Source organism: Tasmannia lanceolata, unplaced genomic scaffold (assembly GCF_043159265.1).
Source record: "Tasmannia lanceolata isolate RefF3 unplaced genomic scaffold, GAP_Taslan_0.1 ptg000003l, whole genome shotgun sequence".
NCBI lineage: Eukaryota > Viridiplantae > Streptophyta > Magnoliopsida > Canellales > Winteraceae > Tasmannia > Tasmannia lanceolata.
The window spans coordinates 16,516,003-16,529,158 of NW_027518680.1; the positions used below are offsets into that span (position 1 = coordinate 16,516,003).

General features: G+C 38.2%; 1 protein-coding gene across 3 annotated transcripts; it reads right to left on the reverse strand.

The window, feature by feature from the left end:
- Positions 1-1,231: 1,231 nt before the first annotated feature.
- Positions 1,232-6,629, reverse strand: LOC143852609 (sugar transport protein 14-like). 3 transcript variants are annotated; one of them, XM_077362093.1, is made up of 4 exons: positions 6,488-6,629; positions 4,526-4,848; positions 3,086-3,715; positions 1,232-1,875 (listed from the first exon to the last, which is right to left on the reverse strand). In XM_077362093.1, the coding sequence occupies exons 2-4, from the start codon at positions 4,832-4,834 to the stop codon at positions 1,417-1,419; spliced, it is 1,398 nt and encodes a 465-aa protein (XP_077218208.1). In that variant the 5' UTR covers positions 4,835-4,848; positions 6,488-6,629; the 3' UTR covers positions 1,232-1,416. The 3 variants fall into 3 exon arrangements, with proteins under 3 accessions (XP_077218208.1, XP_077218192.1, XP_077218200.1); XM_077362077.1 differs by lacking the exon at positions 6,488-6,629 and adding an exon at positions 6,063-6,394; XM_077362085.1 differs by lacking the exon at positions 6,488-6,629 and adding an exon at positions 6,063-6,200 and having other exon boundaries at positions 4,526-4,918.
- Between the last annotated feature and the right edge of the window lie 6,527 nt (positions 6,630-13,156).

Consider the following 13,156-nt stretch of genomic DNA (forward strand, 5'->3'; position numbering starts at 1 on the left):
GCACTGTATCCTTGGGACTTTATTTCGATTCAGCTATCTGCACAAGTAGGGAAATAAAAGTCTTTACAGCTTTAATTGGCTTGCCTTGTTCAATTTTTTATATTTTATCTTGTGGATGTGAATCAGATTTGAGTAAATTTAAGATTGTCTTGTCTTGTTTACACCAGCTGAGAAACTATTACTTTGGTTATCCTAGAAAAGTGGTGAGTTGTTATATTATCCATTACTCAGTCATGATTATAGATACTTTTAGCATAGATAATAATAATTTATCTTTTCAAGTAGTGAAACCAATTACTCAGTATTGTAAATGATTAAATTGAGATACACATCAGTACCAAAAAACACTAGTAGGGAATAGTCCTGCCCTAAAAATTGGGGTGGGGATACCCTATCCCATAAAAAAAAGTGTGCTTACGCTCTTATAATGAAATGTATCAAGAGATGACTACATGAAACCTTGAGAGAATGAGATCATACTAAGTTAAAGCCTATTTACTAATGGTAATAGTTTTTAAATAAAACATTGGTATGTAATAACTATTCATATTAAGAGTTCAAATAAGATTAACTATGTACTTGTTAGAAATATAGTGGGATGTTATAATTCCATACTATTAACAATGTAAGAGGATGTGCGATAACTCTTATCAAAATCTCATTTATGTGGTAAATGCACTGTAAGTTTCACAATGTAAGAAGGTTGAAGTTTATAGTTTTGAACAGACTGACAGATAAGGTAGTAACTGTAGATGCAAAAATATTCTTGATTCGTGCCTATTCAAGTGTGGAACTCGGGACTACTTCCTTTGAACTAGACTGGCAGTTTTAATGCACTTGCAAGATGTGATCTAAGTAATAGGTTTGCCTTTCCCAACTCTCTTATATTATATCTTTATTTTCTTTTCTTTTTTCAGTTTTATCCGCGCATATGCATCTCCATAATTTAATCTTTCATCATATCACTTTGTCCCAACACCTCTAAACCTTGAGTCCTAATTCCAAAAACCCAATGCTCAGCTCCATGTTACAAATTATTTAGTTTAGGTTTTTTAGGAACTATGCTTTACGGATATGCAGTTTCAGATTAAAATGTGTGGCAACTTAATGACCGGGGGTTGGACTCCTTCACATACTGGTTTTATGGGCCAGGGTATTAGTAATGGTCAAGCTTTCAGAAGCTTTTATTGCCATGCATTTTATCCAATAACACAGAACTAAGTTGCTTAGATTCAAATAAATATACTTGATTAAGAATCAAAAGAAAACTGAAGTTGGCAATCTTTGGACAGAATTCCCAGTAATTATAATGAAAGGGTGTTTACATTAATTGAAAAGTTCCTATACCATTTTAATGGAGGAGATAAGACTTCAATTGCAAAGTTCCTATACATTCTTTATGTAAATGGTGTCAAGCTAAGCATCCACTGCAAGCTTATTTCCTTGGCCTGTTGGTTTTTTTTCTGGTGAGCAAACATAATTCTTCCAGAACCAGTGATTCTCCCACAAAAAAGCCATCTCTTCAATGGGAACTTGCTTTGTCTCTGGCAGGAGAAAGTAAATAAACAAGGACATGATGACAATCAAGCAAGCAAACAGTATGAAAACCCCATATCTGAGGTGACAGAGCGACGCCAGGAAGCACTGTGCAATTGCTGCGGTAAAGAAGAGATTGACGCAAACCACCATGCTTTGGCCCGCCGATCTAGTCTCTAATGGGAAGATCTCGCTTGGAACTAACCACCCCAGAGGCCCCCATGACCATCCATAAGCCGCAACAAACAAGCAAATCATGATTACTAGCACAACACTATCTGCTTTGGGGAGAACTACTCCGTGGCCGAATTTCAGAGCTAGAATAATGGCAATAACAGTCTGCATATTCAGATTAAATTTCATTAGCACCCGCAAAAAAAAAGAAGTAATTAAATAGTTGGAGAACTTCGTTGTAAATAAAGTTTTCTTCCTTCCTTTGGGTTTAGAGGTAAGGTGGTATGTCCCTCTTGTATTTCCTCTGTTGACTAATTGTTGAAGTATAAATGATTAAATAGCACCAACTCTAACAGCTCAAGCTTTTGGAGTAATTGGTTGTTTCACACATGGTTTAAAATTTCGGTTTCGGTAACTGTTTCGGACCCCACCAAAAACTGAAATTTCGGTCTGAAATTTGGTAATTTGGTTCCAAATTCCGGACCGAAATTCCAAAATTTTGTAACACTTTAAAAAAAAAAAAATAATGTCATTAAACCGAAATTTCAGACTGAAATTAAATGGCAAAAAATTGAATTTCGGAAATTTTCAGTTTCGATCCCCACTGGTATCCAAAATTTCGGTCCGAAATTTAGGATTTTGGTCGAAATTTAAAACCATGGTTTCACATGGTATCATAGCTATGATTTGTGGACACGGGCACGAGTGTTGCGTGTCGACACTGACACGGAGTGTCGGACACGGCAAACCCCCAAAATTTAGAAACGGGGACATGGCTAAAATAGAAAGTATATATAATCATAGTTTTCTGATATGAATTCGTGTGTTACTCCACATGGATATGAGTTGTCTGAACAACATCGAAAAATCTAGAAATTGTAACACGTACATACATATAAAATTATTGATTATTATACAAATATGTGTCAACACACCCACTTTAACTAACACTCCTAGCAATACATTTAAAAGTGTCCAAAGGAGTGTCGACACATGTGGATGCGCGTGTCATGTTAGACACAGCAGGACACATGTGCCAGCAATAAATTCAAAGTGTCGGCTACATCATAGTATCACTGTATCAGAGCTATTGCCTCACGACAGGTCCTAGATTCAAATCCCAACAGCTCCTTGATATTAAAAATCCACGTGTATGGCCAACCCAAAAGAGGGGCAACATGTACGGCCAACTTAATAAAAAGAGGGGGCCACACGTGAGGGGGAGTGTTAAGTATAAATGATAAAACAACTCCAACTCTAACACCTTAAGCTTTTGGAGTAATTTGGTTGTTTCACACTGAAAAACATTCAGGTGCCGGATCGAGTTCTTAGATAAATTCTGGGTTAAAGAAATAAACAGTTGCAGAGCACTTACCATGGATGATATCATCTGAATACCAGCTTCCAAGAACATAAACCTCCTTCCTTTCTTGTCAACCAAAAACATAGAAACGAATGTAGCGAGAACAAGTGTTGAACTGGTTATAATAGACGAGTACAACGAAGCACCCGACCCAAAACCCAAGCTCTGAAAGATCACCGGAGCGTAGAAGAGAATTGAATTCATTCCAGAGAGTTGCTGGAAGGCTGGGATTCCCAACGCTCCTATCACTAACTGTGGACGGTTTTTTGGCTTGAGAAGGTTCCGAAATGGGTGTTGTACAGCATGTGCAGCTTCACTGGCTTCGACTAGGTCGGCAAATTCTGCGTCTACTTTCTTTGTACCTCTAACTTTCTCTAAGACGCGTCTTCCTTCGTCTACTCTTCCTTGTTCTACGAGGCTGTTCGGAGTTTCGGGGAGGAAAAGTCCTCCAATAAACATTAAAGATGCAGGTACTGTGGCTAAACCAAGAGATAATCTCCATCCCCATGGGTGGATTTTCTCAGTGAAATAGTTGATTATGTTCGCGATAAGGATTCCCAAACAGGTTGTTAGTTGGAACATTTGATTAATTGCTCCGCGTTTCTTCGCAGGTGCCATTTCCGAAAGGTACAAAGGAACTGCCTGTTACCAAAGGAAGAAAACAGAAAAGATTTATGAAGTCATGGACTCATGATTGTATAAATTTTTCCTAATAAACAGGAAAACAATATAAGACTAGAAGACTGTGTCCCCACTGCCGGGGAAAAAGAAAAATAAGAACAAAAAAAAAAAAAAACTCTTGATCTTCATTTTTCTTGCCGTAACAGCGAATTGTGAGTGGATCATTAGCAAGAAAGCGGCCAGCCATCATGAAGAAAGCGACGAAAAAAGTCAATGATTAAAGATGGTGAGGTTTTCAAAAGCAGCAAATGTTTAGGCCCTGTTTGTTTTGGATTTCGAGAACTGATTATTGGACTCAAATTATGTTTAATTTTGAGTCGAATAATCAGTTTTGGACTCTCAACTGGATCTCAAAATCCAAAAATAAAAAATAAAAAATTGGGCCTTAACAACTAAACTAGTTGTTAACCATGTTTAAAATGATGTTTTCAAAAGCAGCAAATGTTTAGGCCCAATTTGTTTTGGATTTATAGAGCCGATTGTGAGCCCAAAACTGATTATTGGACTCAAATTATGTTAAATTTTGAGTCGAACAATCAGTTTTGGACTCACAATCAGTTGTCAAAATCAAATACAAACAGGGCCTTAACAACTAATCTAGTTGTTAATCATGTTTAAGATGTTTTAAACATTCATGTCATATCCTATACTTAATTTTTCAGTGTACAGAACTTGCTGTGACAATATACTTAGCTTTTAAATGGGGGTAGCCATTCATTTTGCTAATTAAACAATGGAAATGGGTTCGAGAATGCTTCGAAATTGGCTAACCTGATTGCCAAATCCTATACCGATGCCGAGAAAGATACGACCGATGATCAGCATTCCAATATTGACCGATGCTGCATTGAAGACTGCACCCACGAAGAAGCTGCTCGCACCGAAGAGAATGCTGGCTCTTCGCCCCTTTGCTCTGGTCAAATATGAGGCCCCAAATGTCGAAACAAGGCCAGCAAAGTAGAGAGAGGATGTGAAGAGAGTGAGTAGCTGGTTATCATATTTACAGTAATCTGTTTCATGGAGATGGCGTTGCTTTCTTCTGTACACCTTTGGGAAAAAGTCCTTCAAGAAATCGTCCATGGAAGTCACACCACCTGTATAATTATGGAAATTTCAGTTGGGTTTTGTGTGAATGGTAGAAATGGGAGAAAATTAGTTGATTTTCTGGCAAAAATAAGAGAACTATGTGCATTAGAAGGGAAAGTCTGGGCTTTAGACAGCAGCTTTTACTTGATTCATCTGGAACTTTTTATCTACATGAACTACTATTAGAAAAAATTGGAGAAATTGAGTGAGCATTGTTCGATTGGGTTTTGCTCTGATAGTGAAAATCTCTGAAATTCTAGGATGCTTTACCTAATAATGAAAAGATTTAAATGGTAAAATGGAAGCCTAAAGAAGTTCAATGGAAAATATTCACATGGATTTTGGATGAAATTAAACCAATTGGAGATATCAGGTTGTTTTTAGGCAATATAGAGATTTGCATATGTATATGGGAGAAAATTAGACTCCAGTAACTGAAAGATGTAAAAGAAAGGAAACTAACAAATCATTTACTGGGTTTTCTAATTAATTTTTAAATAAAATCACACCAAATTCTGTCACAAAAAGTTATCTTTTGGGAGATACATAGAAAAGGAAAAGTCCTGCAAAATACATGGATCAAGAGAATACCCAAAAACAAATTTAAAAAGATTTTATTGGTCTTCTAATTAGAATGTAAAAAAATTCCAGCCATTTCTCACTTTCCTTCAGTAAAATTATCACAAAAACTTATCTTTTAGGACATATACAGAAACAGAGAAGTTTTGTAAACTCCATTGTTAAAGAGAACATCCAAAAACCACATGAAAACCAAGTATTCATTTGATCCAAACCCCACAAAAAAGAAAAACTAACAATAATTCTTAGGAGCTAATCCAATAAAGAGAAAAACTACCAGACTCAAGATAAAGAAAAAACTCTAGCATTCCTTTCTCCATTCCTCTCATAATACCAAAGCTAAATTCTAGAAACTGAAACTTGTTAATAAGTGAGGAAAATTAACATCCCAAAAACTGAGAACCATAATATACTCATTAATTCTACTCAAAAACCACAAATCATTACCAAATACTAGCATCCAAAGAAACTTACAATTGATGTAAAAATAAACCACTCAAGAACCAAGCAACCACAAGTTAAGACCCTTAACATATTTCACTAGAAAATCCCAAAACTTGCCAAATTATATCAAGATAAAAAGAAACCAGATCAAGAAACTAGCCAAAAGGTTAAAATTGGAGAAAGATTGATTAAAACTAACCGGAAACTCCAAGGTCATATCCAAAGAGAGATCCTCCAAGGGATGCAACCATACAAGCAAGAACGAAATAAAAGGTAATCCTCCCCTCATAAAGCTCTGCCCTTTTGGGCATTCCACTGCCCACAAAACCTCCTGCCATTGATATAATTCTTCAAGCTCTTTAAGCCCTTTTAAGATCAGTCTCTGATTTGGAAGAGACTCTCTAAACAACCCAGTTTCTAAAATAGCATTAAAGAATCTTGTTCTTTGGCAAAGAAAATTACAAAGATGGAGACAAGTAAACTTGCTAGAGTCAACTAGATAAGTCAGCAGACTCAAACAAAAAATATATTAGAAAATCAGAGTAAAAGACAAAGAAGAAGAGACAAACAGATTGATATAATATTAAAAGGAGTAACCTGAGTATCTTTGAAGGAGGGAGATACCTATCTATTGATATAGAGTAGGGAAAATGAGAGGAAAGTGCCCTGTGTATTCAAGGAGGGAAGGGAAGTTCCTCCAACCCCTCTAACAGCGAGGGGTGTGGAAATATCAATTCCGTGGAATTGATAGTTCCACACCCCTTGCTATTAGACTTTTAGCAAGGTTCCTCCAACCCGGTCTGGAGCCAAGTTTTATTTAGTTGATGGTCATTGAATTTCAGTTCCCTACGTTACCTTCCAACCCAAAAAGACTTTTTTGCCCTCATATAAAGCATAAAAAATGTCATTATCGTCTTCTTCTCTATTTTTTTTTTGGGTTTTGCTAACAAGTGCCCTAACCCTTAGGGCACTTGTTAAGGAGCATTTAATTGACCTTGGGATGATGATTTTACACATAATTTGAAATTTCTACACATCTTTTGAGATTTTATTATAAAAAAATGTGTAAAATCATCATCACAAGGTCAATTAAATGCCCCTTAACAAGTGCCGTTAGGGCACTCGTTAAGGAGGAGCTTTAAAAGCTCTATTTTTTACTCGTTTTTAGATGGCAGCCCCTCTTTTCTCACGTTTCATTAAATGCCCGCTACTTTTGTCAACATCAAGAAAAGATTGAAGCTTTAGAGGCGTCTATATCAAAAACAGCTTTCTATTATTAGCATAGTTAAATAGTAAGAATAATTGCTTTGATATCGACACTCCTCAAAAGGCTCTCTTTTCTTACCCCAACCTATTAAAGAGAGGAGTGCCCATATCAAAACAAAAGTGGGTCTCCCATATATATAGCTGGATCATATTCTACGGGAGTTTTCTATCGGAGTGAAAGGTGAGTATAGGGACGGAGCTAAGGGGGTTGAGGGGGGGCACTTGACCCCCCCCCCCCCCCCCTCAATTTTTGCTGCATTTAGGGTTTGGATAGGTCCAATTTAGGAAGCCGGATTTTTGTTCACTTTTTCCTAAATGAAAAGTTAGCGGCTTAGTGGGAGGGCTTTTGGTCTCAATAGACCTGGCAAACAGGTGGGTCGGGTCGGGTCGACCCGCGGGTCATGCGGGTGTGGGTCACGCAGGTTGCAGGTCAAAATGACCCGCATTCCTACGGGTCAGCAACCAGGTGACCCATACCTAGTGCAGGTGGGTCGGGTCGACCCGCGGGTTACCCGCATGTTTTTCCAAAACAGAGTTTTTATTGGGCGGTGATAAATTCACCCCCTGCTATGTATGAACTCACCCCCTAATTTTCAAAATGGACGGTACAACCTACACCATAGGATGATCCAAACTGTCCATTGATGGGCCACAACGTAAATAGATCGTGCCCCAAAAATATTCCCATAGGACGATCTCAACCGTTCGATCTATAGAAGTTTCCATATTTTCAGTCCCTCTTTAGATCAGAGGGTTAGAATCCTCCTATCCTAATGATTTTTTGGGCACAACCTATTTACATTATGGCCCATCAAATGCACGGTTTGGATCATCCTATGATGTGGGCTGTACCTTCCAATCATCCATTTTGAAAAATAGGGAGTGTATTCATGCATAGTAAATTAGTAATGCTCATGAGCTGCTGGAAGTTGGGAGTCCTTAAAAAGTGAGATGCTGTTAGAAGGGCTGATTTCCAAACACAAGTGCACTATTCCAGCTCAAAAAGTGAGATGCTCTTAGCCCTTGATCTTATTTTCTATTTTAAAATAAGAAATGTTAAAAAAATCCAAAAAATCGCAGGTGCCTGCGGGTTGACCCGACCCGACCCGTGTTTTTGCTGGTTGGGTCACTCGCGGATCGGTTTTGGCGGGTCACTAAAACCCCGACCCGTGCCCGCAAATTTGTGGGTGGGTTGGGTCTACCCGCGGGCACAGGTCGCGTTTGCCAGGTCTAGGTCCCAATGTCCCATTTGTTCTACAAAATAAGAGGATGCGGTTTTTGTGCCTAAACGAGAAGTTTCCGGTTTCAAATATAGGGGAAGACATATTCAACCCTTTTATTACTTGGGACAGCCCACTTTAGTAGACCCGGCAAACGGGTAACCCGGGCGGGTACGGGTACAACCCGTGCGGGTACGGGTACCTGCGTGTACAGGTAAGAAATACCGGCACGGGTACGGGTAGCCTTTCATGAACCCGGAACCCACCCGGGGTGGGTACGGGTATACCCGCGGGTAACCCGCCAAATTTAAAGAAGAAATTATATATATATATATATATATATATATATATATATATATATATATATATATATATTTACGAAAAGAAATTATATGATGAATGGGTGTATGAACACATAAATGTGGTACGATGGATGTACAAGCCTTGATATTTAATCCAACAGCAGCTTCTTAACAAGTCAGCTGCTGTTGGATCAAATATCCAGGATGGGATGATGAGTACATGTTTATACACCCATTCATCATACAAATTTTCATCTACTTTAACAAATGTTTGTTTTGGTACAACCAAAGATACCAGTTAAATGGTCTGATTGCTTTGACTTGTTTTGTTGGCCCACCCACATAGTCTATTTTTTGGTGTTTAGTGTTTAGGCCTTAAGAATATAAGTTAAAAACCGAATGGCGGGTAACCCGCGGGCACCAACGCCCGACCCAGACCCACCCGCGGGTCACGGGTATGGGTTGGGTGCGGGTATTTTTTTTCGCGGGTATTGAAATTGGTACGCGTACCCCTGCGGGCCGGGTGTACCCGCGGGTACGGGTCCCATTTTGCCGGGTCTACACTTTAGTGTAAAAGATGAGTCATAAATGCACTGGACGGGGCTGTAAAAAGTAAAAAAATGGACCAAAAATCTATCGTCATTATTTTCCATTTTTTCTAGTTGTGATGGGCTAATGGGTGGCAGTACAAACCCGTAATTTTCAAAATGTACGATGCGGCCCACTCCATAGGATGATCCAAACCGTCCATTTATTGGGCCACAACGTAAATAGGTTGCGCCCCAAAAATCATTTCCGTAGGATGATCATATCCCTCCGATCCATAGCAAACTTCAATAGATTGAAGGTTCAGGATCATCCTATGGATCAAAGGGTTATGATCAGCCTATGGACATGATTTTTGGGGCACAACCTATTTACATTGTGGCCTAACAAATGGATGGTGTGGAACATCCTATGGAGTGGGCCAAACCGGACATTTTGAAAAATACGGGTGTGTATGGGCACCCATCACATGATTTCTCTTCTACCCCTTTCCCTGAATTTCCACCATTTTGTTTGTCTTTTCGTATACTAACTCTATTATAGGTAGGGGTGAGAAAAGAGAGGCTTTTGAGGAGTGTCGATATCAAAGGAACTATTCTTACTATTTAACTATGCTAATAATAGAAAGCTGTTTTTGATATAGACACCCCTCTAAAGCTTCAATCTTTTCTTTATGTTGACAAAAGTAGCGGGCATTTAATGAAACGTGGGAAAAGAGGGGGTGCCATCTAAAAACGAGTAAAAAAGAGAGCTTTTAATGCTCCTTAAGGAGTGCCCTAAGCAAAACCCTTTTTTTAAATCCCCACCACTACCACAAGCAACCATCACTGCAACACGGAAAGGAAGAAAAAAAAGAAGAGACAGAAGAGGAACAAAATAGGAGAAGAAGGAAAAAAGAAGAATCAACACCAAGTAGAAGGGATGCCATTTGGATGTGTTTTATCCAAAACGGTACGTTGGAAGAGATTGTGATTTGGTGTTCTTTTGTTTCCCTAATCCATAGTAAAAGTAAATGAGACCTCTGGCCCCCAAAATGAGTAGATGATGAAGGCAATCTTGTAAACTTTTGAATGGAAAAGGCATGTGAAAATTAAATTGCCAGCACTCTGTTAGAGATTTTACAAAATGATATTATTTTAGGAAATCCCACCAACACTCTCAATGGACCGTGCCAATCCAAACTTAAACGAAGAGGATCTAGACACATTACTAGGATCATACAAATTTTGGATCCGAAATTATTTCCAATCCGGTCCAAACAATTCACAAAAGCCCTTGGGACTAAGACATATTAGATCAATATCATAAGGTTTGAAATTATTTCAGGTGGTGACCCAGACTTAGCCACAGAATCCAATGGAGTGGTCCTAGATCCAAATGGAGGATGCCCAGCCAATGTACGAAAATACCCTTCAAATTTTGTCCATTTCTGTCTACTATGATGGGTATTTTATAATACCTACTTAAAACTAACATAAGATTTTATTTTTCAGCTTTTCATTTTAATGATGATTCTTCTTGAGTTTCTACCCTAACTAAATGCCCCAACTGTGTACAACCTAGGAAACTCCCATGGACGATGCAATACCATAAGCAATGTAGTATTTGTGTAATTAAAAAAACAAAAGACAAAGGGGGGTTTTTCAGAAATTTTATTACTTTGGGAGAGCTGTGATATTTCCATCCTTTGTTTTGGAATCTTCCACCCCTTTTATCTTTATTTTTTTAGGGTTCTCAACTTGCTCTCCCAGCTAATAAAATATTAGTGGGTGAAAGACCTATATAAGAACAGGTGTTAATATCATTATTAGTACCATCTATTTATTGTTTTTTGGGGGCTAGGGATAGTCAGTCTATCCTGTATTTATTTTTCAGCATAAAAATAGGCCTTTTTCATCAAGTTGTTGAAGGGGTGAGGTAGAGGTGTTACCAAAAAATGGCCACACGAGTTGTTATCAAGGATATTTCCTTGTTTAGAAATCAAAGAGCAAATTACTATGCAGAAAGTCACTCTTACTATCATTGATAAAAGGACAACTTTTTGTGTCTCACAACAGGACATGTATGCAAAATCAGAACCGTTGATTGTGTAGAATATAATGAGGTGACCCACACAGTGTTTGTCCCATTGCAAACGGGCATCCCATGCATAAGATAGGGTACTACGAAGGTAAACTGTTTATGTTTTCTTTAAGGAATCCTAAATTAGGCTCGATGGATCAAGGGGTGAGGATCATCCGATCAAGGTATTCTCAATGTCATTTTGGCATGAATTATGGGTTTTTTTTTGGATCAACGGATTTGATCACGTACATGAGGCAGAAGTGGGGCACAATAATTGTCTTTTAGGAAGGACCATGATACATATATGTTATGGTGTATGGGAGGACTTGCAAGGTGGTTACTGTAGGGATTTGCATTTTAGGTCTGTGGGTATGTGGTTTAGAGTCATGGGTGTTGGTTTTTATTACGTGTCATGTTAGTGGTAAGTGTGTTGATGATGTAGCATTCTTATTGTACTTGTATTTAAGTTTATGTATTTCAATGAAAGGAGAAGAGAAGAGAAATTTTACAATACAAAGGAAACTTTGTTCTTGAAGAGTTATGGTTCCTCTCGATTTGAACCACTAGGAGGTCCGGTTGCCTCGAATCAACCTCTCTCCCCCTCCCGTTTTCTATTTTCTGTTTCTTTATTTACGTTACGGCCAATTAGGCACGTAATAGACCACCAAAAACATAAATTTCTTTTTAACATTTTTCATCAATGTAATAGTTAAATAAAAATTTAAAGAAGTATCATATGTTTGGAAGGGAGATGATATTTTCACCCCCCTGCATTACGTGCACACCCTCTAGTAACCTGATTTGACGCGAGAAGTGGGTAACTTTATGTCAAAGTCACGTTATAAGGGGGTGAGCAAGTACTGAATGGGGTGAAAATATTATCGTAAAGCTGTACAAGTTCTAAACTCTAGAGTGGCCCACCTGTCTTGTCAACCTAAAGTCGATTTGTTTGACCATTCTTGAAGGTTGACAAAAATGGTGAAGATTTATTGATAAAATATGAAAAGATAGAGACTTCGTAGTAGGAAAACACTTACAAAATGGGATTTCGTTTGGATAATGAAGACTATAGTGGGATTGATCCTGGTGATGTGTCTAGATCCATTGGACCCAAACATGGGCAAGTGGTTTAAGTTCAACCCAACAAATCTTAGACGGTTGAAAATGGTCGATAAAACAGAAGTTCAGAGGAATCTTGCCAGCCATCAGCTATCAGCTGGCGATTGGGTTTAAACTATGTGAACTATGAGAGAATGAAAGAGTTTGCATGATAAAACTCATAGAACTGAAATAAATTCATTTGCCAATATAATCATTTATTGCAAATTCATGTGCCAATATAATCATTTATCGTCTAATGTAATACCATCCCATTATTAATATTATGACAAAGTCTTTAAAAAAATGATTATTAATTCTCTTCCTAGAACAGAAGGGGAAATGTAATCAGCACTGCTGTATTTTGATGAGGGCACTCCACACTTTATTAAAAGTACGGTGTGACCCTCACCATGGGATGATCCAAACCGTCCATTAGATGGGCCACAGCCTAAATAGGTTGTGCCCCCAAAACTATTTCCATAGGTTGATCCTGACCCTCCGATCTATAGAGGGTTAGGATCAACACTCTAACATTCAGATCGGAGGGTTAGGATCAACCTATGGAAATAGTTTTTGGGGCACAAACTATTTAGGCTGTGGCCCATCTAATGGACGGTTTGGATCATCCTATGGTGCGGGCCATATTGTACTTTTAAAAAAGTGAGGAGTGCCCTCATCAAAATACAGTAGTGCTGATAACAATTCTCTTTTTCTATCGTCCCACAATCTGTTTTACTGTTGAAACTACATCAAGATATTTATGACTAGACAAAAAAGTAAGAAATAACCCCTCA